This window comes from Python bivittatus, unplaced genomic scaffold (genome assembly GCF_059951505.1).
Source record: "Python bivittatus isolate LINGU-HERP-01145 unplaced genomic scaffold, Pbiv_v1 ctg000010_np1212, whole genome shotgun sequence".
Classification (NCBI taxonomy): Eukaryota; Metazoa; Chordata; class Lepidosauria; order Squamata; family Pythonidae; genus Python; species Python bivittatus.
Genome location: NW_028277029.1, coordinates 4,303,210 through 4,329,728, shown reverse-complemented (window position 1 = coordinate 4,329,728; position 26,519 = coordinate 4,303,210). Strand labels below are relative to the sequence as shown.

Sequence of the window (26,519 nt, the reverse complement as noted above, 5' to 3'; positions counted from 1 at the left end):
TCATAACCTGAGGACTACCTGTACAAAACATGCTCCAGAAAGAGTTTTTACAGTATTCCTTAAGTTCCCTATGTCAGCCCTTTGAGGTAGGCCAGGTCAGCTCACCATAAGAACTACAGAAACTCCACTTTATTATTACAGGGTATAATAGCAGAATCTTGAAAGCCTGAGAGAATTTCTCTCTCCCCGCTCTTTTATGAAAGAGAATCAAGGCAGAGCAATCTTGAGTTTCTTCCTCACCCTCTCCAGACTTTCTGAGCTAAGCTGCTGCTTACTTTCTTTAAGGTTCTCGCCATAGATAACCTTACACCCAGATTAACCAAGACCAGATCCGTAAGGTTATGTAGAGGGCAATCAGAATTGAATTACCCTCTGCTGGAAAGCCATTCAGTCAAAATTTAATTGCATGACATGGAAAAATCCACAAGGAGAGATCCTCATGTCCTTTTTCAGAGTTTATCAGGTAGCCATGACAACAGACCAGTCGACAGGGGCCTGGTTAACCATCCACTGGTTTTAAGTTTTCAAAAAGCATCGGGAGATCCAATCACAGATTTTCCCTCCCACAGCCACGTATGCCCCTGGACCCTTGGGAAGGCTCACGGCTGTAAAGCATTAAGAGCAACTGAACAAATGCTTGCAAACAATTAAGCATAACAAGGGTCTAATTGGGCTGGATATTAAGCTACAGCACTTCGAGTAGTTAAGTCAGCCATTTATTCTAAACTCAGTCCCTGTTTGCCAAGATAATCAACAAATGCATCTGGATTCCCCAAATCACTCCTACAAACGAAACAAAAAACATTGTTTTCAGCCACAGATGCTTCAAAATTGGTACTGCATAATTTTCTGGGTACATGATGGCAGCACCCTTTTCGGAGACATTTAAACGTGCGCCAAGTTCAGTATAAAGAATATTCTAGTCCTCGTTGCTAACTCACCCACTCCAGCTGGAGTGACAGGGCTGACCGCCATTTGAATGGCTCGACGCATTTGCTTATTTGAAGGTTCTTATTTTATTGATTGATTTATTTGAAGGTACTTATTTTATTTGGTATCGTTACAGAGACTTCATGCCAAGCTTACGTTTGAAGACTATATAATGGAAGCATCACATTAACATATTTTAAGTATTAAACATAATACGCAATTCTTTTTATGTCTTCTCGAAATCATAATATACTTTCTGGGCAATGACAGCTGTTTTTGTGTACAAGAATTCATGAATGATGAGAGTGGCAACGTCTTTATTCTGTCTCTGCGTACACTGATATATGAATTACCCTGCACCTTGTAGGGACAGGCAGGGGATGGGAAATGCAGGTTTGTTTCAGGCTCAACAGAAACATTTACACCCTGGAAATTCTCGCAAACCATTTCAGATTGGTTGCCGTTCCGGGGAGCAGAACTCAAACCAATGTGGGTGTCCAGGTTGTGCCAGAATAAAACTGTGGGGCCCAAGAACCACCTTCTGGATAATCATTAGACATTAGGAAAGAGAAGAAAGAAAACGGCAACCGTCCGGGGCATCTGGTGGTCATCTGGATTTCCGTAGCATCAGCCTTCTTTGAAGTAGCTGTTCTCCTCGAAAGGAATGTGAACAGAGAGAAGGCAGGTCTATATTTCTCATCTCTCGCTTGGCACAACCCTTTCCCTCTGCCAAAAAAGGTAAAAAAAGTCAAGATGGTGGCCGTGGTATGATGGAACCACATAAAAAACTGGCAGAACTTTGATTGGACCATCCTCACTGCCATCCTGACTTTTTTGACCACACCCTGCGGACACCCCTGACCTTTCCACTCAATTTCCTCCCCAGGGCAGGAAGACAACACAACCAAAAACATTGCATTAATCCAGGCAGACCATGGAGAAGGTGATCTACAGCTCGCCGGCGGGATCTGACCCACCACCTGAAATCATCCAGTTTATAGTCCCAAAAGGAAGTATCATATCCACTCAGCCCACAGTGATCCTAACACAGAATTCAAGTTTGTAATTCTGTCTCAGCCCTGATGTAGAACCACACTATTTTAATGACTTTTAACGATTTGGATGGTGCCACGAGCCTGTAAATAAGTATACATTTGTGTTTATAGCATAAGCCCTGCCACTCTGTGGGGCCGCCCTCTCTCTTTCCCCTACACAAGAAAGGTGTTTCTGGGGTTCACCCCAAGGGGTTTCTCCAAGGACCGGTGGATTTGCCTGAGAGAGAGGGAGTCTCCCCCCTTCACTCTGCAGACGTGGCCTACACGGGAAAAAGTGGCTGACTCCAGCATAAACACAAGAAAGAAATTCGAGAAAGAACTGCAGCGAGAGTTTCCACCTGCTGGAACGAGAAGCGGAATGGACGGGGGCAAAGGGTGGCGTAAAGCCGAGGTGGCACCTGCCGCTATGCAATCCCAGCTCCCTCCCTTTTTGACATGTGCCGGGACTGTTATTTCTGCCTGGCGTGTATTGTAGATGCACTATGACCCATGCAACAGGGCCAGCTTCTCACTCCTGTTAATATTAGGATGAAAGACTGACTCAGCTGGGAAGCTGAAAAAAAAACGCCTTGCAAGGAGACAATCGCGAAAGATCGCCACGCTGCTGCCAAGAAAACAACATCAAAACCCTCACAGCCATTTGGGAATAGAGCAGCACAGAAATGCCAATAAAAAAAATAAGACAGCGTGTCCACAGAGTCATCAGGATGGCTGGACTTGATGGAAAATGTACCTTTCAGTCCTTAGCTTAATGCCCTTTCGCTCCAGGAGACCTATCCGTTTGTGAAGCCTGCCTCCCAAACGGTCGTGTTTTCTGCACGGTCCGGAATATGACACGCTCCTCTCACACGCAACTCCTGAGCTTCCTGCCAACGTCCCCCAGTCTGAATTAATTGCCATCTCCCCCTTACAGCAGTTCTTTTTTAGAAACAGTATGATTTGTTTTTATAGGGGGGAAAAAAAGGATTGTTGTTTAATTCATCGGGAGTTGTTGAGTCAAGTCCTCCTGCCAGAAGCACTAATGAAAAACGTACTGGCACGATGTGTCAAGAAATCGTGAGATGCCTCTTTCCCCCACTGCACTGTTTCTTCTTACGACGGTTCAAGTCCTGAAGACAATTGGCAGAAAGGAGGCAGCTTCGGGATCTTGACAATTGGGGATGAATTAAAGTAGCTGCAAGACACGCCATAACGCAGAGCAGAGACTGGGGAAGTGTGTGACATGTGCTTTCTGTCTTCCAGCTGTTCTAATTATTGCATTCCTGGCGGAGGGGAAAAAAGATCTCCATTTTTTTTTTATTTCTCATTATTAGGACTGCAGAAAAAGGGGCTTCATTTTCTTCTCCACAATAGCTCTAAATACGGGGGGAAGGGGGCGACCAAACATGGATTTGCTCTTGATTGCAAAAAAAAAAAAATAAAGTAAAAAATAAAGCACCAAGATTGGAATGCTAATTATATTATTGGTCTTATTTAATCCCAGAACCTGGAACAAGCGTCCTGTACTTAAAGTGCAGCATTTTGCAGAGACCAAAGAACGCTAGAAATTCAAGGAGCAGAAATAACTCGAGAGCTGTTTTCAAGTGGGGATTAAATATAAAAGGTTACAAGGATTTTAAAAGCTTTTATTAACGTTCGGAATTCTAATTACCTACACAAGCCGACTTACTCTGATCTGCAACTTCTAGCATTTGTCTTTTCTACTTCTGCAGAGGATGATACGGTTTTCCGAGTCCCGCTGGGGAACGTCTTGCCTTGAAAGTGCTCTAGTGGCACACTAGACTGGCCACAATGCCCCATGTACCATTCTGTGTGTACACCTTGCACTTTTCTCTCCGGCAGTGGCTGCCGTGTTAACAGCTTAAAATCACTGCACGGGTGAAAAACGTGTTCCTGGTAAATTTGATGAGTTTGAACAAATTACAAGCAGAAATTAGGAGCGGGTTAAGTGCAGTCACACTTTTGAAATCGAAGTCTGTCTGCATGCTAAGATGACAAAGCGGAGCCATAGGGGAGCTCACAGTGCCTGACTCTTTGTCACGTCCATGAACACGAAATGCCTGTGATGGAAGCACGGAGGCACCTCTGACTACTGTGGTTGTAGGAAAACAGTATATCTGGTTGATCTGAATGTTCCAAATTCAGATTTTTTTTTAAAGACAAGCAATGATTTCAGAAACTTGTGAAAAAATACTTTCAGACAAATTTATCAAGTAATATCAGGACAGTCGTCAGGTAATTGTTCACAGTTCCAAGGTGTCATCTCTGAATGCAGACAGACTTAGGTCAGAGCTTTTTGCAAAGATGCTTGACTCGGGTCTGAAAAATGGAGGCCGTTGGGGTCGTGTATGTCGCAAAGAGGTCAAAAAAGTCCAAGATGGCAGCCATGACTGTCTAATCCATCCCTTTTTAGGTGCATCTGTCGAATGTATAAAAGGGGTGAGGCTTCACTTGCACAGTTGCAGTTCCCATCCTGATTCCTTGGATCTCCCAATAACATCCATGCCCCCCAAGGCAGAGAGCTTTAATGGGCTAAATGAAGAATAGCAATACTAGGGACTCACATCTCGTAATCCGTAGCCTCGTATGCCGCTCCTATCACTCTGCATCATTACACTGTTGGCATGGGGAGGTGTCTTCACAGCTTTGCAAGGAATGCAGAAATCTAGCCGTGGCCCGTGGCTCCATCCTCTGTCCAAACTCTTCACAGGCTTGGTCTGGGGTTTCATGCCTTAAGAATCCCTGATTATGTCAAAAGCGGGGAACGCCAGCAGCCCACTCCGGTTTCTTATTCTGGTCCTGCAACACTAGCTCAGGACTGACAAGCAGGAAGACGCCAAGGGCCACGTGAAGGAGTGTGAGATCTCCATGCTGATCCCTAAATCCACAAAGGCAGGAAAATATGTCTGGCTACAGCATTATGGGTCTCCATATTCCAAAATTCCCAGGGTAGTACAAAGGTGAAGTTACTGGGCCAGGACCAGGCAGAGCCAGATTTAAGGGCAGTCGCCATCTCCCAGCCCAGCCTACCCTGCAGGGGGGTTGGTGCTGGAAAACTGAAACGGAGACCACCACGGGCCCCACCCTGAACTCTGGAGAAAAGGGGGGCTGTAAATCTAGTGAACAAACCATTGAATAAAAGGAGAGGAAGGCGGTTAATGCCATGTGATCATCTTTATAAATGGAAAGGTAACGTAAAAGGTGTCGTTCTCAGGGGGAACGCTTCTGAGGGTTGGCCCTGGGGTGACCAAGGGTCAGTTGGCCCAAGGGCTCGTTCGCAGGCCCTTCTGACCCAGGTCAAAGGGCTTGCTCAGCCTGGAGACTGGGGGTCTTATTCTGGGAATATGCAAGAGGATTGTTCAATGCCCCCTCGCCCCCCACCCACACAAGCTGTGGTTTAATTCCTGCATTTGCCACATGGTGGAAAATGGCCAGTGGCAGGGGTGCCCATAGAGAATGGCCAAAAAAGTCAAGACGGCAGCCGTGACGGTGCGATCGAACCTCCGCCTGGCTTTGATGCTCACCCACACATTGAAAACGCTTTGACTGCACCGCCATGGCCACACGCTTGACTTTTTTGACGATCCCCTGTGGACCTCTTTGGTGGAGCACGATCAGGCAGGATGGGAGAAAAGCAGAAGGTGGAGGAAAAGGTGCGGAGGGCCACCAATTTCCTGTACATTATTTCAGGCCGATGTGACGCGGAGACTCAGACTGGCATCCCCCAAGGGAATGTGCTGTTCCAGCTCTGGAAAAGGCGTTTGGATACCGAGGGGCTTTTTAATTACGCCAGGCCCACTTTTAACAGACTTGGCACATCAAAACAGGGATCAAAATTTACACAGAGATCATTTCCACAGGCTTATGCACAGCGACCACCTTTGCTGGATTTGAGGTATCCAGTTTCCGAACCATGGAGAATAACGTATTAAATATAATCCATTTAGAAAACCGAAGCAAATAAAATTGAGTAGGATGCCTTTTAAAACCTAAATTAAGAGTTCCTGGTCTTAATAATCCTTTAATTGAAAAAATATATATAATGTTATTGCATTCTGAGACGCCAATTAAGACTCTTGGAACTGTCCCTGTAATTGTTTCCAGTTTTCACAGCTAAGTGGATTTTGAGAAAATTAATAGCCCCAACCTACTAAGAATGACTTCACCAGACACTTCTAGTTTCCATTCTATCAGCTTTATAAGATTGCTGATGAACTGTTAACCAAGAGGCTGAATTTGTATGGTTTTATTAGCTTTAAAAGTAATAATCTCGCCTAAAGATTCTTCACGTTGAAGGGTGATTCCTCTCCGCCCCTTTTTTATTTCTTATTGCAGGAATGCTCTGAGGAATTCGTTGTAGGAGATTTTGGAAGTTAGGGTTTTGTCATAATATTCCAAGATGTGAAAAAACTCCTCTTCCGAGAGGTTGATGCCGTATTTTCGTAGCACCTGCAGAACACAGAGGAACATGACACAGATCCAGTCTTTAATTATTTACCATCCAAGAAAGTTTGTGACAGAGAACCAACGTGGAACCACATTTGTTGAAGCGCGACTGCCTCATTCGTCTCAAACCTTCAGAATATCTGGTGTTATCTCCTCCCCAGCGACAGCTTGGCTCGAGGGTTGCTGTTCTGATCTGAGATCGTCAAAACACTGGTTAATTCGGGGATTAGGCCAACACAGGGTATCACAGTTGGGTCAGCACTGATAGCCCATGTTTCAACCACAGGCTAAAATGGGCTTTCCTTGGAATGAGAGTTTCCTTAAACGAAAACATGGCTAAGAGAGTGGTTGCCAGCCACAGTCACCTTTTCCAAGGTGGGTGTCCCAAACACCACAAACCATCATTGTCATCCTGGAATCCCAAGTCCAGCCTCACCCTATCACTCTACGAAGGAAGACTCTGTAAGGCCCTATTAAGATAGGCACATTTCTTGCTTAAAATAGTATTTAAATAATAAGGTCCAATTTAATACTGGGCTCTTTTTAACATTTTGCTGTGGAATATGCATGAAGAGGAATGAACCCACAAATGAGGCAGAAAGAAGCTGAGAAGGCTTTTGCACAAACACCAAAACCCCTTCCAGTTGCTCAGGGAGGCCAACCTTCACCATGATTAAAGATGCAAATATGAGGTGCAGAAATTAAGCGATCCCTTCTCTCTCTTTATTTTCTTTAAATTCCACAAATGTAAAAGAGTCTTACAATATTTGTTGAGTAAGAGAGAGAAATGTTGGCGTTATTAGCACCCCTACATGGGTTCAGGTAGGCGTTAGGACACCCTACACGGGTTCATAAAGGACCATCTGTCCTTAGCAGAAGATACAGGCCAAGTCAAAAATAAATAAAATAAGAGCTGTAGAGGATGACCAACAGTTACTGAAGAAGACAGCTGCAAACGAAGGGGGCTTGGGTAAGGTTACTTCTGGCTGAGTCAGTTTTTATGCTTTTCTTTTGTAATAATCTCAATCTCTTCATATTAGGAAGGACAACGGGAAACTGCCTCCATATTCTTGCCAAGAAAATGCACAAGGACGCCACCGTGTAATTGTTAGGAGCTGAACCTGACTTGAGGGAGCCTTTGTCTTTATATATTTACACCATAAACTGGTCCCAATATCCCTCGCGGGGTTAGCATAACAAAGTTATAACAAAGTAAATAATAGTCTTTAAAAATCTAATTAAGGCCACCAATTAAACCAAGAGACCAATCAGAGCAAGCACTTAAATATCAAGACAACTATGAGATGTTAGTGCCCTCATACAGATTGCATAAAACATAATTTCACGTGCCCCCCCCAAAACCTCTCTCTGAGAGGAAAAGCATTGAAAAGCTTCCTATGGAAAGACGCCTTTACAGACCCAAAACTGCCAAAGCCACATTTTACAACTAATGTGTGCAGGAAGGTTCCTACTGCAAGGGTGGCTTCCTTGAATGCCCAGATCCGTCTGGGGCTAAAGCGTAAACCCAACGGAAGGTGTTAAAATTTGGATTTCGTCTCAGCAGGTGACACCAGCTGGCTCACCTCGTCTGGGCCTGAATGGATGGGAGACCACCAGGGAGTCCCGGGGCTGTAGGCTAGACTGGGTAAAACAGCCGCAGAAGAAGATGAGCGCCACTGACCCCGTATGGTTCCCACGGAAATTGCGTGGATGTGTCCACGAAACCATCAGCTCTGCTCAGAGGAAGCTTTAGCAGTAAACAAATTACCTGCCGGAAATCTTGGATGCTGAGAAGCCCAGTCCCGTTTTCATCGTAGAACTTAAACGTCCGCCTCATCGGCCGCCAGCAGTGCAGGATCTGGGGCTGAATCCTCATCATTGCATTGAGAAAGGTGGGGGACTGAGGTCCAGGGGCGTTCTGGCAGAGAAGTGGAAAAGTCAGTGACTGATCCCATTTCGCTGGAGAGACCAGCGCTCTTCAAACTGGGCAACTTGAAGATGGGTGGACTTCAACTCCCAGAATTCTGGGGGTTGTAGTCCACATGTCTTAAAGTTGCCAAGGTTGAAAAACACTGGAGTAGACAAGGATACTCTTCAGATGTACTAGAACGGAGTTCTTGTAGGAGGAAAGCTGGGTTAGTCTACGGTGACAAAAAGTCAGGAGGAGTCTGGTTCCATCTTTTCCAACTAACACATTTTATTAAAAGGCAGACCCTTCTGTGAGCTACAGCTCTCTGCATATTCATGCACATGAAGCTGGTGTGCATATTTGGGTCACGTGTCCACATGGGTCAGTTTCAGTTCTACAGTCATAACTCTTCTTCTGTTGATACATTTCCTACATTGGAATTAGGAGTGGGGCAGGTCTGGGGGTGAGCACTGGGACAGCTGTACAACGTGGCGAAATGAAAGATGTACGACGGAGGAGCGTTAGAGCTGAGCATGACGTTTTCCCACGTATACCATATTGTAGTACGAAAGATGAACATCTCACATAAAGGATGTACAACTGGGAGATACGTCGTACAAGAATTATACGTGACACAGGAGAAGCGAATGTTGTGTTCTTGCACAATCGCTACCAGCTGGAACGCAGGGCATGGATCTGCCAGTGCAAGAAATTCCAAGGATGCATCGACCAACCAGCTGAGCCTGTTCCTCCTCCACACTACCACGTCCCTTTTAGCATAGAAGCTCCCCCTTTCTCCGAGGGGCACCTACCTGAACCCGTGAGTTTTGGATGAGAAGTCTCTGCAGAGGAGATACCTCCTGTTGTTTAAACAGCAGCACGCAGCTTTGAAGGAAATCACAGTACGCAAACTTGCCCACGCTCTTAAAATCATATTTTGTTATGAGCTGCTGAATTTCTTCTTTGGTTAAATTCAAATGAAATTTCTCTATTATACCTGAAAGAATCAAGGTAATTGCAAGATAAAACCAACTGACGTGATTCAGAAGGGACAATTTGGGGGCAATTCTGCTGAAATAACAGGATTCATACGCTCAGCTGCATCAGACAATCCTCTTGAGCAGAGTTTCTCAACCTTGGCAGCTTTAAGATGTGTGGACTTCAACTCCCAGAATTTGCTGGGAGCTTTGCTGGCTGGGGAATTCTGGGAGTTGAAGTCCACACATCTTAAAGTTGCCAAGGTTGAGAAATACCACTCTTGAGGATTAGAGCATTAATCAGCCATATTCACCAAAATGCATCCTTCATTTGAACTACCTGCATTAGATAATTGCCAGGTGACTACCTGAACTGGGTATCTCTGGAGGGTGAGGTCAAAAAAGTCAAGATGGTGCCACAACTTTGCAATCAAAACTCTGCCTATTTCGTGTGTCTATGTGTGTTTGTATGCGACACCCATTAAAAGTGGAGCTTCAATCGCAGCATCCCGGTTGCCATCTTGACTTTTTTGACACTTCTGGAAATGTGTCAGGAAATATGAAGAGGTACACAAGGGTAGGTCAGGGCACTGAAGCTTATATGTATCTGTGAATTGTGTGCATGAAAAAGAATATGGAAGCCACCTTGAAAAAAACGATCCCATCATTTTTGTTTGATAGGGTCAAGAGGAACTGCTCTGGTTTTCACACCCTGTATTATTGAACCTACTTTCCAGAGACAGATAGATAGATGGAGGTCAAGCTGGGTGTGATGCTGGTAGCCACGTGGCTCTCCTATTCCTAAAGATGCTACTGGTCTGGTTTCACATCAAAAGGCAACCGCGTTGAGAAGAGTTGAACTAGGCTAAAAAGAATCTGGATGACCAACCACAGGGTCGTTGGGGACAGGTTTAAAAATCAGGCCTCACCTGATACAAACGGAATTACAGTGGCTAAAAAAATATTTTTCTTTTGTTTCTGACCCTAGGGCTCAGCGAGCAGCATGGCAGGAAGACGAGAGTAGCAAACAGAGTGATGGATCTAGTTCCAAGCTTGCTCCCAAGCGGAATAACTACTCAGCCAAGGTACTCTGGGGGCTGCAGAGCTACGAGGGGCCCGTTAATCTCCATGCCACATCTAATTTTAATTAAAGCACTTTTAATTAAAAGAGAATGAAAGAACTCCATGACTGCTTACGGAACTTCATTTCCATGACTGCTTACGGAGGCGGTCATTCTTGGAAACTAACCGTGGGGTGTGGCTGGTGCCCAGTGACCTTGCTCAAGAGAAACAGACTGGGGTGAGCACCGGGGTGAGTGGGGGGCAGCCTAGTAAATATGGCAGCCTGGGGTGTCCACCAGATGTGGTCAAAAAGGTCAAGAAGGTGGTCATGAGGGTGCAATCGAAGTGCCGCCCGCATTGCACATAAAAACCAGGTACAGCTTCAATCCCACCGCCATGGCTACACCGTGACTGTTTTCACTACACCCTGTTGATACCCCTGTTGGCAGCCATTTTGCGAGAAGGTCCAATTGGGACCACTTCCAACTTCCAAACACTGAATGAGATTTTTAAAAAGCCAACCAACCTAAAATATCTTCTACTAAGATTTCTCCCGAGCGGTCCACATCTTTCTCTCTGCATTCTTTCAGGATTTCTTTCCAACAGTGTTGAACATTTTTCCGAATTTTACATTCAATTGACTGGCAGTTCAGAATAGGCGAAGCTGGAACAGCTGCTGTATAAGGTCTGTTGGCAGCTGGGACCTAAAGAGAAGGCAAAGTTCTTAGCTGGCAACACATGACTCCAGGGAATGAAATGGAATTGCTTTCGAAATCTGTGGCAGAATAAAATCGATGATGATTGGAAATTTTCATTTGAAAATCAAAATGATTACAGGTAGTCCTTGCTTAACCAACACAATTGGGACCAGCAACTCCATCGCTAAGTGACGCGGTTGTTAAGCAAAATGTCACGTGACTGCAACGGACTTACGATGTCACTTCCGCTTCCATTGTTAAGTGAGTCACTGCAGTCGTTAAGCAAGACATCATGTGACCGCAACCTGCAATTTTATCACTGGCTTCCCCATTAAATCTGCTTGTTGGAACCCGGTTGTGACGTGTGCAAATGGCAGTCACAGGACCACGGGTCCTTGCGACAGTCGTAAATGCAAGGACCAGTCATAAAGTTACTTTTTCAGCACCATTGTAACTTTGAGCAGTCACTAAACAGGGTAGTTGTTAAGTGAGGTCTACTTGTAATACATTTTAGCTAAGTGGTAGAAGGTTTACAGAGAAAGATCCAAATTCAGAAAAAGGAGGAATTTCCTGACTGTGAGAGCTATTAAGTAGTGGAACACTCTGTGTCCTGGAATTATAGGGGCTATCACTGGAGGTTTTCAAGCAAGGTTTTCATTGTCTGGGCAGGGGTTGGACTAGAAAATCTCCAAAGGCCCTTTCAACCGTACAGTGCTGTGAGATTGTCATTTTCATAATAATGGCATGTTCCACAGTGAGAAGATCCTCTATGGCAGGGTTCCTCAACCTTGGAGACTTGAAGATGTGTGGACTTCAACTCCTAGAATTCCCCAGCCAGCCCTGGCTGGCTGGGGAATTCTGGGAGTTGAAGTCCACACATCTTCAAGTCTCCAAGGTTGAAGAACCCTGGTCTATGGGAGATCCGTCTCCTCTCCTCTCTGACTGCAAAGTTAAGTTGGAGTTGGCTATAAATCAGAAGCAACCTTCGGTGGACATACCTGCCAATAGACTGGGGGAGGACGGGGGAAAGACAGCCTAGGCCCTTGGTCTAAGTTAGGTGACCAGAACAACCCAGGGAAGATTTAAACTAGGTCAGGGAAAAGAAGAAAGACTTTCTTAACTTCTTTGTAGTTATGAAAATAATTTCTAGGCATTTTGTTCCTTTCCTTCCTAACAATGCTGCAGAACTTATACGGGGTGGGAAGGCATCTCTTTCAGTTTATGTCTGGGAACGCTTCCCACTTCCTCCTGAAGATACGTGGCTTCACAGATTGCCTGTCCACCAGCTCTTCATTTCAAGTGAAGCGATGCTTCTTTTTGCTTTTTTAAATGAATGCTTACTCTACAGTTGACTGAACTGGTTGAGAAAGCAAAGTTTGGCTTTCCAGCTGTTCAAGCTCCGTCTCCTCTTCACTTGTAAAGGAAAAGCTCAATTTCCAGTTGGCTTCATTAATTTCAGTTATCTCCTTAGACTGGAGATAACCGTGGTCTGCAATGAGTCTCTAAAAAGTTTCCATTCATTGCAGTGAAGGTTGTGAATGGCCTAGTAGCTAAGGAGAAATTTTCAAGCGAGAGAGTATGCATCTTCCGGGTGAAAGTACATATGGCAATAAGTGTGCGTGGTTGTGTGAAGATGTGTGGAAATGGAAACCAGGGATACAAGTTCCGGCAGGCAGCTGTGTGGACAGGGATAGTAAGGGATGGAAGTTGAGTGTGTGTACCGTCATGTCTGAATTCACACCTAAACCACGATGCTTTAATTGGAGAATTACTATAATGCAGTAGTGAATGCAGTTCTGTATAGTTTTTGACCTCTATGACATAAAACACAGCATTTCAGGAAATTGAGTTTCTTCCTTTTCAGCAGATGACAGCACCTGGATGATCTTGCCTCAGCCTGGAAGCTAAGCAGGGCTGGGGTTGGCAAATATTTGGATGGGAGACTACCCCCACAGGAACCTGGACTGCTGGGTAGACTGGATAGTAAAAAAAACTAAACAAAACAGGAAATGTCAGAAGCAATCCAGTGCCATGTGGTTGCCAAGAAAACTGCATGGCTGTGTCCATGAAGGCACTGGGAGTCGAGCTCTTTCAAAGGAGATGTGACTTTACTATTTCTGAAGTCCTGACATAAACTGGAAATCTCTCCAGTCTTCGCTGGCTGCCTTCTCACAGAGTTGCTGTGAGAAGAAAACGGAATCTCTCTTTTAAAACCTCAAGGAAGAACGATGGCTTCCAAACTGCCAAAGAAAAATACAAATGCTGAAGCCTCATTTCCCAGATCAGAAGAAAGGCTCTGCCCAACCATACTCACTCTCTTTGGAGAAGGAGGAGAAGATGCTGTTTTGGGGCGTGAAGGAGCCCGTGATTCAGGTTCAGCAGCTGGGGCTGGTTTGCTGGGATTCTCCGCGTTGGGCGTATCGGACATCCCTCCTCCTTCAGAGCTGAAATTCCTCAAAAATCCAGGATATTTCAATTTCCCACTAAGGTCAAGAGGCACTGTGTTCCAGAGATTTTCAAACTAAGCATATAGAAATAGACCTGTTAGTATATATGAAGCCAGGTGTTTGGCACATGATGCATAAGCTAAGGTTTAACTTCTAAACCAGATAAAGACACAGGCCAGGGAAACAAGGTCCCCCAAGCATCTGAGGTGGTTAGGAAACTTCTCTGTGGTGAAGGAAACTCATCCTCAGTTGACGGGTGTCCATAGGGCATGGTAAAAACATGACAAGATGATGGCTGCAAATATGTGATTGAAGCTCTGCCCTTGTTTGCATGCAGGTACTCTACCCCTTTTTACCTGAGCCAATTGTGGAGTTGCAGCTGCCATCTTGGAGGATGCTCAGGACACAGCAGCCTCAAAAGTGGGGTGGAGTGAAGTGGAGTAAGAGAAGAGAACAGAACGTTGCCCGAGAGCTTCTGTTCTCTCCATCAACCCGAGCAGAAGTGGCCAGGGTGGCTCCGGGCCCTGTGGTCAGATGGGCAGGGAGTGGTCCTACAGTGGGCCCATGGGAGCTCTCCCGGCTGCTGACCTCCTTCAGGCTCTGCTTCCACGCAAATCAGAATTTTCACCCAGGAGATTGCGTTGCCCCACTCTCCCGCCAGACCACTTGGATCCAGCTTCAACCTGTCTCAACAGCAGGTTGGCAGCAAGATGGAGGCTCTGTGAAAAGCACATGCCCTTTACAGCGAAAGAGCAAGAGGTGTGTGGATGAGGCCTAAAAGTGTGAGGAAGAATGAATATCAATCTAATGAAAATATGACAGCTGGGCCAAAAAAGCACATCCTATATTTGTTGTGGTTCCTTGGAGGATTTCTTACCCAAGAACAAGGAAGACCCCCAAGAATCTATGGAAAAGGGCCTGGAAGAGAAACCCTGCTAGGAAAGTGCCTGGGGACGCAGCCGGGGAACTGGCCCAGCGGTTGAGACCCCCCAAGTTCCCGAACTTGAAGGCTTCAAGAGACAGACCGTGCACTTGCAAACTTAAGGCTTCGCCCGAGAGCTGGGCTTTGTTCTCAAGCAACGCTTCTGGCCGAATAATCTGCGATGGTCTACAGCTATTGCCGAGGAAACTGATAGAAATTTTCCCAGTGTAAGGCTACTGCAAGGATGGCCATACTGCCATTCCCTGTTTTCCCAGCTCCTAATCTGTTCAACTTCTGGACTGGATCTTACTGCTGCCCCAGCGTTGGTCCTGAGACTGACTTGCTGCTTTTGGGACTTGACCCTCTGTTTGTGAGCTCAGGCCAAAACCTGAGCAAAACTAAGGCTGAAGGCCAGTTTTGTTCCTGCTGCTTTATTTTACATTCTGGAGGAGAGACAGTATATATCTGCAGAAAATCCTTTCATCTTTTACTGGCCTACCCTAACCTAATTCTTCCTTAAGTCCCTTTGGGAAAGGGGTAGAGGAGAAAATGGCGCTTGGGTTGGATCCAGGAATGGAATTAAAGGACTTGGTTGTTCCTTTGTTTTGGTTCTGGGAACTGACTGTCTGAACATGTGAAATGCTGGATCAGTGCAGGAAAGCCTAGGATCAAGGTATTAAGCCATCATCGTAGGTATGCACACATGGAAATGCAGCATCAAAATCAATGGCTTGTATTTCCAAAATGTATGTATTCTATAGAGGTGGGTTAATGATTTGTTCCAAGGTCTGAACACACAAGTTAACTTCTGTTTTTCTTTAATGGGTATGCACACTAACGCACACATATACACCCTCTGCTCAACTTCCTGACATGTCACAAAAGCAGACCTTGGAGAAAACTTCATCACCTCTAAGGCTTTGATTTGCAAGTGGCAAGTTGCAGGAAAACATCAAAGACCACAAGTACATTTTGAATTTCCTTTTAACTTTCCCCCATTGGACACATGTCTACCATATTATAAATTATACAAAGCAAAGCACACTTTGCACTACTTAGAGAACTTCAGAATGTTTTTTTCAAGCATCGTCTGAATATTATCATTGCTTTGAATTCCGGGTTAACTATTAGTTGAAGGTTGCCAGCCTGGGGAATATATCAACAGTGTAATGGAGAAGATGAAGTGGAAAAATACACACGTATTCCAGCAGGAGGTAGTTCCAAAGAAGCTTCAGCAAAAATAGCGGAGATGGGGACCCAGCCTCAATAAGTTTCAGACTTTTTTGATTCCTTGGCATATTTAAGCCTGGTTGCCCCCTGTTTAATTGGGTTCCAGTTATAACTCTCAAACAAGGTGCCACGAGTCATTAATGTGACACAAGAAGAGCGACTCTGTACCTATTAACAAAGAAGCCTTCCTGAAGGACTTGTGTCCACTCCCTGGTCTCACCTCCTTCCCGTCAGCCTCCACCAGGGTTGAGGTGGATCGTATTTCTGGCACATCTTCGTGCCAGTTGGGATTCCCTCATTTGCTCATTCCTGGCCCAGAGATGCTGCAGGGGTAACAGCAACTCAGCATCCTTGCAATCAGGGGACCAAACGCCCAGAGCAGTGACTGATAACAGACCCACATGAGATCATCTCCTCCGGGGCAGGTTCTCCTTGCATCAATATGCTCAAGAATCAAGTAGTTCTGCACACAAGGGGTTAAATGGGCCACCCCTTTTAAGTAAGAGGAGGACATTTTTTGAATATGAAAGTACACCTATGTTGTAACCTGTTCTTTCCACTCATCACTTCTGAATTCTGTTGTATAAAAGAGATTCTCACAGGCATTGAAAGAGGAGAAAAAAGACCAGTCACCCAATGCATTGTTTATATTTTGAACCAAGTTGTACAAAGTAATAACTTGGCGCAGCCCTATCAATATTTGCCGGGTAAGTATTTTTCTTTCCTAAGGAAATAAGTCCCCACTTTGCTCACCTGTTCATCAGTTAGAAGCAAGAACCGTCGGTTACAGATGTCTCTGAACACCTCTTTAGACACCAGTTTTGTTTTTGTGGGATCCGCACCTTTAAACTCTTGTTCGATGGCCTGAAAGCGAGCACTCACTACTTCCTGGATGCGGGCCAAGACCTCTTGAGTGGACAGCTCCCGAGAAGCAAACCGCGTCTGCTCCCTTTCCGCCTGGTTGGAAGGTACAAGAGAAAGAAATCTCAGAGGGATCCACGTCTCTAGAGCGTCGTGCAGGGATCCTGCCCACCAGTTCTGTCCCAAGGGCCAGCTTGGACTTTCTGCACCAATGCAAGGAATGTCAGGAAATGCCGGGGAGAATGACAAGAGGTCAAGAATAAGGGGGGTAAAACCTTCTCTTAAACTAATAAGAATGCAATTTGAAGGAGGTTATTGTTCGCCTTTAAAAACTTTCACCATTCGAGCACAAGGCAAATTCTGGGTAATTGAATTTTGCACATATAATGTCACTCAGCCTTTCTCCAGGCTGGGTCTGCAAAAGATGGGAAAGATTCACAATTTGTGGTGGTCTAAGACCATAATAAACTTACTTACTTACTTACTAGGATCCATGATTGTCCCTATCTATGCAAAATATTGAAAGGAGGAAACAGTAAAAAAGAAGGAATTTGACCAAAATTCCAAGAGGCAGTCAAAACAACAAAACAAGCTTCCTGCACAATTCTTGCCCGCTGATGTAATCTCCCGGATGCTGGAAATCTTGCCGAATTGATCTAGGGAAGCGGGAAAGACGGCTCGGAAGGACCACCATGGTTACTGCCCATTTCAAACACACTCAGATTAAGAAAAGTGCCAGAGAAAGAATCTCCACATAGGTATATGAATTTTCATGAATCTAGTCCACAGTTTGTACTAAATCCTGGGAGAAAGGATTTACTTCTGTTTGATTGATGGAACTTGGATACTTTCAATCCATAGCATCTGTGTAGAAAATTCTCAGAAACTACATATATTGTGTCACTCATTGAATGGAAACAACAATGCGGTCATATTATGACAAACCTTTGCTGACCATGCTGGGCCTTGCTCATCCAAAGAGGCAGGAAAATCCAAACCCAAACTACCTTTGATGATGTTCTCCATGCACTACCTCTGGGGCTCATTATGAGCTTGGTCTCTTACAAATGTTTCCCCTGGATTTTCATGGCAAACTTATTTCTCAGAAGGGCCCCCTGCTTCCAGTCCACCACCCTTTCTGCCTAGCTGCTGCAATTTCATCAAAGATCCTCTCAGCTGGGCCAGATTCTTTAGACCAGTGTTTCTCAACCTTGGTGACTGGAAGATGAGTGGACTTCAACTCCCAGAATTCCCCAGCCAGCATGCTGGCTTGGGAATTCTAGGAGTTGAAGTCCACACATCTTCCAGTCACCAAGGTTGAGAAACATTGATTTAGACATTCCTTTGACGTGAGCCAGGAGAGGATGATCTTTGTTGTGATACACACTCTTTGGAATACCTTTCTTCCTGGAAACCAAGACCGCATGGACCTTGCTACAATTTGGGCACCCCCTGATAATGTTTTTATGGCTGAATTGAGTGACTTAAGCCCACCATTATGTATCTTATGATTGTATTTTATGTGTTTTAGAGCTTTCTATTTAAATGGGTTTTCCATTCCATGAGATCCATTGCTTGGCAGGTAGCATACATCTTCCATTACTTGATATCCATGGCTCAGTGACTTATCTCAAAGTGGCTGACCACAAAGGTGTGCAGTGTGGCACTTCTTTTGGGTCTAGGCAAGCCAAGGACCAAGCTTCCCTGTGGGGTATGCGTGTTTGTGTGTGTGCCTACAGAAGGAGGGTTACTGTACTCTTTCAGATTACATCCTGATCCAAAGCTAGGAGGCCTCTCAGGCCCAGATTCTCCAAAGCCCTGTTTCTTCAAACACTGGGGCTCGTCCTGCCTCTTGAAATCTTCCCTTCAAACAAGCCTTACCTTTTTAACTACCAGCTCTGATTTATCACCATACCATCCCCTGTTTTAACTGCCCTGGAACTCTGGAGAGTGGGTATTCTGTCAACTAGTTTAAAACAGCTGGCTGGTAAGCATCAGTTTGGGCTCCAGGAAGCCATGATATGTGGCTAAAAGATGGAAGGTGGTATTCTGAAAAAGGCCAACACTGGGATAACCACTCAACCAATACATTGCTACTGCTGCCCAACAGTTCAGCAGATCGCCTTGGGAGATGGCAGTCTGGATCCTGGACGGCCCTGTGTTGGGGATGCTCTAGTGGTGGGTTCCTGCACTAAAGCCGTGTTTCTTAAAGTGTGGTCCCAGGACCCCTGGGGTCCCCCAAGACCCTCAGAGGTCTGCGGAATCAAAATGATTGGCCGGCCTATGTTGAAAAATAATACAATATTAAAATCCCATCAAATAATCATGAGAAGCAGTACTGGCAGCAAATGCATCACTTTTAATTTTTCATATGGTAAATATGGATCAATATAACCCATACGACCAAAAGCTGTTCTGGGGTCCTCCATAAGTACACATAAATGGATTTCCTCCATAGATTATTCTTTTAAATTTAGGACTGCATGCTTCAAGATGCTCAGACATTGGTAGTGATATAACTTGAGTCATCACCTTTCTGAGCCTCTTCCAGCATCTGCCCCACTGCTGAGAAAGAGAGGAAAGCAGTTTGTCGGTTCTGCCTTCTTTATCACCAACACCACTTTTTGTACTCCTGACAGGGGCTCCAAGGGTGCTCAAAAAAGTCAAGATGACAGTTGTGACTGCACCATCAAAGCCCTGCCTTTTTTTCATGTATCACACATTTAATGTAAGTAAAAAAAGGCTAAGGGTTTAATCACACAGTCACAGCCACCCTCTTGACTTCTTTGAGTCCCCCTGCAGAGCCCTTGTCATACCAAATGAGACACTGCAAACTGTACACTTCTTCGCATTTATTTAGTCCGAATTATTTGTAGGGCACAGCCGGTTCCTTACAAATTATGACCTGGTGTGGAGAGGTTCAAGTTCAGCATGGGAAAATCTTCAGAGAGTTAGGAGAATTGAATGAAGATTCAGAACTTGTTTACCATCTGAATCCTGGACCCTCCGTCACAACTCAAAGACAGTGCAGCAAAATCCCCCAACATTGCAGGGAACCCTATAATGTCAGGTCGACAGCAGCGGAAGGTCCTCCATTTCTCCAATTTTGGATGTTCCACAAGTGTTGGATTACAACATCCATAATTCCAGGCCAGTGGGACCAGTGCCTGTGGTTTGCTAGGCATGACCTAAAGAACACCAGACTGAAGAAGACTGCTTTACAGAGTATGAAAGATGTATTGGTTAGATTCTTATCCCATCTTTCTGAAGGCAGAGTACATCCCTTCATTTCATCTTCACCACAACCACCTGTAGGTAGGGTAGGATGGGCCAAAACAGCTATAGTTACCCAGTGAGTTGCATGGCTGACAGCAACTTGAACTGGCTTTTCCTGGCTGGAGATCCAAGGCTGTGGTCGCTGCTCCACACTGATCCTTTAATTGAGCCGGGCTAGACTGCATGCTCATTTTACAGTTCTCTTATTTCCAAGACTCAGATATTTTTTGAGTCTTGGCCACGCTAGTATCAAAACATTATATGGTTCCCTGCAGCCTTAAAAACAAGCCTGCACAGATTGACAAAGTATTCTGTGCTTTTGCACATCGGCCCCCAATTTGACTCTCATTCAAAATGAAAGCTAATGAAAAATGATTTTGAATATTTAAAAAAAAAAAAAAAAGATGGGGATGATGGTGACGATGTTGAGGACGCCAGCCTTATAATCGATCAACAGTGCTGGGCTTTGATCAGCAGCAAACTGATTCTGCTGCCAGTGGGGTTTAGCTCAGTTAGAGCAAAGCCAAGAGCATCGAAGGGTCAGAAAGTCAAGATATTGATCATGACTGGGGTTGAAGCCCCGCCCCTTTTTAAGCACACATGATGTATGCAAAAAGGGTTGGGACTTCTGTCACGTGGTTGTGCCCGCCACTGACTTTTTTGATGCCTGATGCCCTTGAGCAGAACCACATATAATGAATAAGAACATACATCTCACTCAGCCCCATCAGATGCAACAGTGGATAACGCATCAACAAGAGGAAAAGAAAACCCGCAAATTCAACAGTGCCTGAGTATAAACTACTCCTCCCACCCGTATTCCTTCAAAGTCCTTTCTGTTGCAGCTTTCACCCAATCCTTTTCTTTGCTAACAGTAGTTCCACTTGTCCTGAGGAAGATCTCAGCTGGTTTCCACAGTTGGACCAGACCCCTAATACCTCAAAACCTCTCTCCGCCATTGCTTTATGCAGGAAATGACCCTCCTAGTTTTAGGATCTCATAAAGAGACAATTTTTTATGCTTGCTAAGCTGTTTTACGTTTTTAGGTTTTCTATGATGCCTCACTTGTCGTTGATCACAGTATACATCCACCGTATTTATAGCCCCACGCATGTAAAGCCCACGCTCGTTCGAGTGTACCAAGCATGCTAGAATTTTAGCATTTTATTTATAATGTAGTTTTATGATCTAGTTAATCCGTTTTCAGAATTTAGAATTTTAGCATTCTACTATTTGTATTTAGAGCGTTCCAGCCTGAACCATTTAATTTACTTTTATCGACCTTTTACCTAATGTTGATGTGTTTTCATTCAAGCCCTGCGCCCTCTTAAAAATCATATAAACTGCTGTCAGCAACCGTAACAAAGATACTATTATTTCTCAGCATAAAATGTACTTTAAATTTGTGCAGTTCTAGGATATGCTAATTACTCATATTTGCAGGTGAGAATTTTATTTTTATTTCTGAGGCTGCCATTTATTCCCCCACCTTCTCACAGGATCCATCTTTGGTAGTTCAGCAAATTTTCTATACCTGAACCATCCACAGAGAGCTACATTGCCCACCTCAGTAATTATAGTGTGTGTAAGGTATTATAATAAGTTTTTTGTAAATGTGCTTGAATGAGCAGCGTCATTAATATAATGGTATATGTTAAATCTAAAATAGTTGCATATTTAGATAAAGGGAGCAGTTTAATTATTAGCCTTTCTTTGCAAACTGTCTGCCAAGGCCCAATTTAGGGTAAAATGGAAGGGTCCTCGGGCTGACAAAGATGAGTTTAGAACATTCGCTGTAGCTGAAGTGCCCGTATACACGTATCTATTTTCAACATTTATATATGGCATTTGTTTAAAAAAGTTACTCAGTTGGCAAATAGAAATACTTTTTGGAAAAAGCTTTTTCTCTCTCAAAAACCCAGCTCATCAAGCAGAGCAGCAAATACAATAGTACCTCGGGTTACGAACACTTCTGTTAACGAACTTTTCGGGTTACGATCAGCTCCGGCCGCAAAAATTTACCTCAATGTGCAAACTCCGCCTTGGGGTACGAACCGGATACACGGCCATTTTCCCTCCCGTGACACGGTCCGCGGCCATTTTCCGCCGTGACACGTGGTCCGCGGCCATTTTTCCACCCCTGACACGTGGTCCACGGACGCCAGAACGGATTAACGGTAATTACATTGAACCTTATGGGAAAATTTGCTTCGGGGTGCGACCAATTCGGGGTACGACCAGAGTCATGGAACGAATTAAATTCATAACCCGAGGTACCACTGTATGTCATTAATAAAAACAGTATTTTAAAAAGCTTCCTGAAGGATTTTGATTACGGCTGAAAGGTGAATAGCAGCACGGCCAGGAAAAGGAGTTTTTTTCGTATATAACAGCCTGCTGTTTCAGAAAGGTGCCATCGCTCCCGCCCTGTCACTGGGCTGCTGGCAATGTGATGATGGTGAATTGGGCTTGGTTGGGCACTCCAGGATCCTTAAGGTACCGTGATATCAGCCCATTTCAAAGCCACTATGAATTGAATGCAGGAATGAACTGGCAACCTGTCCGGAAGATACCCCCATAGGCTCCATTCCTCAAGATTCAGAAAGCTTTCTGGACCACTCTCTTAACACCGCCCAAAACACAACCAGGGATGGAAGTTCCCTGGCACCACTTTGGACATTGACCCCTTAATGTGGCACGGTGAACCCTGTTCCGCTTCAGGCAGAAGTTCCATCAGGACGTCTAGTTGATGAATGGGGGCCCTGCTGAGCAGTCCACACCACTCAAGAGGCTCATCCTCATTTTGCCTATTTACTGTCCGTTTCAGCGGTTGAGGAAGCTGAGTTGAAGCCAGATTGGAATGAATCCCCGTTATCTAAAAGTACGTTTGGCTGGGGTTGCAGCTGCATGCTTGTCTTAAGAATTATAAGTCCAACGGAAGGTGATAATGAATGAAATCAGATGTATCAAACAACGTTTCACTACGGTGGAGTTCCTCAGCAGCTTTCTTAAGAGTTGCTGGGGCCTCATTTGTTTTAAGTCGCATTTATTACTTTCTACTGCTAAGCAACGAACCCAGGCATCTGCCAGGTGTGGTCCAAAAAGTCAAGATGGCGGTTGCAACAGTGTGCCTGAAGTTCTACCTGCAAAAATGGGCAGAGTTTCAATCACATTGTGGTAGCTGTCATCTTGACTTTTTGGACCACACCCTGCAGACACCCCTAAATGAATCCACTGGATTGGGAACAGTGGAAAACATGTTTAGCTTCCTTTTAATGCAAACGTTCCTAATCTGCATTTCCTGAAATTACACATAAAACGGAACGTAGCCACGCTCCAAACTTTCCCCAATTTTTTAATACAGGTTTGCATATGTATACAATGCACACGTAGCAGGACCGTACGTAAAAACGTGCAGGTTTTATGAAGATTCTGTTTTATGAAGATCATGAAGATTCTTTTTTAAATCACAGAAACTGAAGATTGGAAAAATGAGAAATTGAACAAAAGCTTAACTTGAACGATCCACCTGTCCCTGATTTGGCCTTTTTACTGAGCCAAGATGAATACTGATTTGAGTTGATGTGGCTTATGCAGTAACCCCGCCTCCCCCGAAAGTGAGTTCTAGAGTAGACTCAAAGCGAGCGCGGTGCTGTGGAGAAGGCGTTGAACTGGGAGCAGGGAGACCCAGGTCAAGTCCACCCTGGAGCTTCCCTGGGTGACTTTGGACCAGCCAGACTTTCTCTTCCCAGCCCACCTCCCAGGGTTGTTGTGGAGAAAAATAAGAGGGAGCAGTATGTGGGCCACCTTAACCTCCTGAATGAAAGGCAGATATAAATCTAATAAAGAAAGAAAAGTGACAAGATAAGTTTCCATTCTCAAAACTGTAGGAATCGATGAAAGGGCGTGTTGCTTTATCGATGAAGAATGTTGAGATCTCATCACAGCTGGATCTGCATCTTTTACCAATGTTTGTTCATTGCCATAGAGTTCAGTAGCTGTATGGATGAATGGTTGCTATCTCGACTGTCTCCTGTAACAACCTGATGCTTTTCCAAGAGCATTCCAGTAATCAACTTGATCCTTTCCATCCACGTATTCCACTCTCTTCCCTTCCTTCTACTTCCCTCATTCTTGGCAAGCATTTTTTCCCCTTGCGTTATGGGCCAAAGTATGTGAGCTTCTGATTGCTGATCACTTCCTTAAGGGAGCAGCGAGACCACGGTTTTAATTATTTGGATCTTTCTCGTCAGGGATATCTTCCCAGAGGCCAGGTTTTTCTTTACTGGATAATGCTGGTGATGGGTCACCACTGTCAGAGAGTTGGCTCCAAAACTGGTTCCTGCATTTCATCAGATTCAGCCAAATTTGTTAAGACTGACACCCTATGTGGCCCTATCAATTTCTTTCAGCTCCTCAGAAAAGAATGGAGAGAAATAATCATCTACTTATGATATGGGCTTCTCCAGGAAATGGAAATAGTCTGGACTAGAAGCTGCAGGGATGGGTGGCCATTTGAATCTGCTCCTCCGCCTTGCAGAAGTCGGACAGGCTCTCATCGAGACCAGACACGGGGAGTTTTAGCTCCTTATTTTCCTTTAAGAAGAAGACGTCTTAGTTTGGTGGCTCAGGAAACCACTTCTCATCCTCTTCCCTGATTTTATGTGCCGAGAGAAGGAGAGCAAGCAAGACGATGGTTGTTTCTCCTCTTTTTCCAACACGGGAGAAAGGGCAACCTCAGTTTTCCTTCCAAGGTCAGGGATGTTGCAGGAGTGAAGTTTTGCACGGAGACGCTGAGATTGCCCTGCAGGCAGAAACCTCTCCTGCACTTCCTCCTCCTTCGGTCTGCTTCTCTCTACAGCCTTATTTTCACGGTAGGCTCAGAGGGCAGGAACAGCGTCCACCACCGGGTCCGTGGTGAGAGCAGGATGTCAAGGAGGTTCGCTCCAATGAGGTAGCGATGTGGCACCAGGACGCTTCCACATGGAGTTGCATCAGCAAACTTTTTAATTTTATTAAACAAGTAGGGTTGCTCTGTATGTAGGAAAGGAACGTGCCAGAAAGGCATTTTAGCCCGGCTCTCTCCCTAGCATGCTTTTTTCCTAAGAGCAGATATTTTCTGCTGCCAGGATACCGCTTCCTCCTGTTCAACAACAGCTTTTGTTTCTTACGCTAATTGGCCTAATTAGCTGTGGAACTGGAATATTTCTTTTCCCCTCCCCATAACTCAATTCTACCAGGTTCTTCCAAGTCAACTCGAGGGGAAAAAAAAATGTCTGAATCATATTAAAGGCTGAAAGGGCTATCCTTTCCCACTTCTGTTAGGCAGCAGACTTTACATTAAAATATTACTTACTTACGAATCACCCCTTGAGATGATGGGCTCATTTTTATTGCACTGAATAAAACTGATTCCCAGTTTCATATATGCAATTACAATGTATGATTTGTTTTTAAATTTGATTATATACCTCTTTGTTTTTAGTCCCAAATCACGTATTCGGGAAATTCTCTGCTGCTCAAAGTCAGCAGACTGGAGCAGCCAATAAGCCTTGTCAATAAATAAATAAAATAAATAAATCATAGCTGAAAATTGTATTCAGTTTGGATTTGACTGAATTCAGGACCATTAAACTGGTAAACAAAAAAAGCCCTATAGGGTTATACCGCAGGAAGATAGCTTTATATCAGCCTTCCTAACAGAAATATCCCCAGATCTTTTGGCTGTCAACATTATCAGCTTCAGGCCACATGGTTGGTGGTTAGAAACTGTAGCCCAAAACAGGATTCCTCAACCTTGGCAACTTGAAGATGGGTGGACTTCAACTCCCAGAATTCCCCAGCCAGCCATGCTGGCTGGGGAATCCTGGGAGTTGAAGTCCACCCATCTTCAAGTCACCAAGGTTGAGGAACCCTGGCCCAAAACATCTAGAGGAGACCTGCTTGGTACAGTTGGCGTTGATCTGACATATGAACCTTGGATATAAAACCTAATCATATAACCTAAGCCATTTCATGATCCAAATGTCTACCTGGCTTCATCTATAACAGCAAAGACTCTTTCCAGGTGAGCTTGGCTCCTGGTAACCACCTGGACATCTCCATGTAGTTTCCTTGGCAACGATAAGGAGTTAGTCTGCCATTGCCTTATTCTGTGATATTTCTTCGACTTCCCCCTCCAGTCCTGCTTAGCTACTCAAGACCAGCCAAAATAAGCTATAATAGCCTCAGGTAGCGTATTTGCCATAGTTTTTATTGGTTGGGCTTTCATCAGTACATAGCGCGTTCTTGAGGTTTGTGGTCTAATTCAGAAGTGGTGGGAAACTTAGTCTTCCCCGAGGTGAAGAATTCTGAAGGGATGTCTGAATGCTAGCCTGTATAGGGTTAATTTCTCATGTAATTAGGAAAGAGATAGGGCTGAAACCTATAATCAAAAAGCACTCCATTAATGGAAATGTTGCAAATTGTCCAGGCTTGGAGATGCAGAGGTCTTTGGTGAGGGTCGTACAGCCTTTTAGGAGGTTTTCAGCAGGGAACCGCTCCAATGAATGAAGTAGATGAAAAAGACCCCTGCTTTCAAGAGCTGGAATAGGGGAGAAGTCCAGAAAGCTGTCTCCCCTTGGTGGGAATGGACTTCCATTTGCCCTCCAACCGGTTTGGGGGAAGGATGGGTCTTGCCCCCATACAGGTTAACAGGAGGCTCTCC

The 26,519-nt window shown here is 44.7% G+C and overlaps 1 protein-coding gene across 3 annotated transcripts in view; it reads right to left on the bottom strand.

The window, feature by feature from the left end:
* Window positions 1–6,311: 6,311 nt before the first annotated feature.
* The window catches only part of EFCAB6 (EF-hand calcium binding domain 6), a 118,582-nt gene continuing 98,374 nt past the window's right edge, over window positions 6,312–26,519 (bottom strand). For all 3 annotated transcript variants that reach the window (XM_088129178.1, XM_088129229.1, XM_088129287.1), the window contains 6 exons: window positions 16,430–16,633; window positions 13,392–13,598; window positions 10,906–11,083; window positions 9,153–9,337; window positions 8,200–8,349; window positions 6,312–6,434 (listed from right to left, as the gene is read on the bottom strand). In XM_088129178.1, coding sequence (XP_087985304.1) covers window positions 6,312–6,434; window positions 8,200–8,349; window positions 9,153–9,337; window positions 10,906–11,083; window positions 13,392–13,598; window positions 16,430–16,633 — 1,047 coding nt within the window. The remainder of the gene's footprint in view (window positions 6,435–8,199; window positions 8,350–9,152; window positions 9,338–10,905; window positions 11,084–13,391; window positions 13,599–16,429; window positions 16,634–26,519) is intronic.